Consider the following 322-nt stretch of genomic DNA (forward strand, 5'->3'; position numbering starts at 1 on the left):
TGCTTTCCTCACCGCTTTATCTCTGTGGCCCAACAGAGGGTATTCAACTGCGTACTGGATGTGTAAACTCTCTGCATGTATTTCATAAGACAATTTGGTGTCTGGTGGGTTTAAACAACTCTACGTTCTAAAGACTTACCACGTTCTTTAAGGTTTCCCAAGAACGCTGCAAATCACCCAGTTTAGCAGTAGCAGATGGCTCCAGTCCCGGTTCATAGAACTCCTGGGATGTCGATGTGCCGGGGGAAATCCTCGCAGCGTCCGTCTGCAACTTCTCAGCAGACAAGGCTTGGAAATACGCAATGTCCTGTGAGCACAAAGC

General features: G+C 48.1%; 1 protein-coding gene across 1 annotated transcript in view; it reads right to left on the minus strand.

The window, feature by feature from the left end:
* The window catches only part of SYNE1 (spectrin repeat containing, nuclear envelope 1), a 534,160-nt gene that overhangs the window by 186,043 nt on the left and 347,795 nt on the right, over positions 1–322 (minus strand). The window contains 1 exon segment of the mRNA XM_012646782.1: positions 140–307. Within this exon segment, the coding sequence (XP_012502236.1) occupies positions 140–307 (168 nt within the window).

The sequence above is a fragment of the Propithecus coquereli genome, unplaced genomic scaffold (assembly GCF_000956105.1).
Source record: "Propithecus coquereli isolate 6110/MARCELLA unplaced genomic scaffold, Pcoq_1.0 Scaffold25, whole genome shotgun sequence".
In the NCBI taxonomy this organism is placed as follows: domain Eukaryota; kingdom Metazoa; phylum Chordata; class Mammalia; order Primates; family Indriidae; genus Propithecus; species Propithecus coquereli.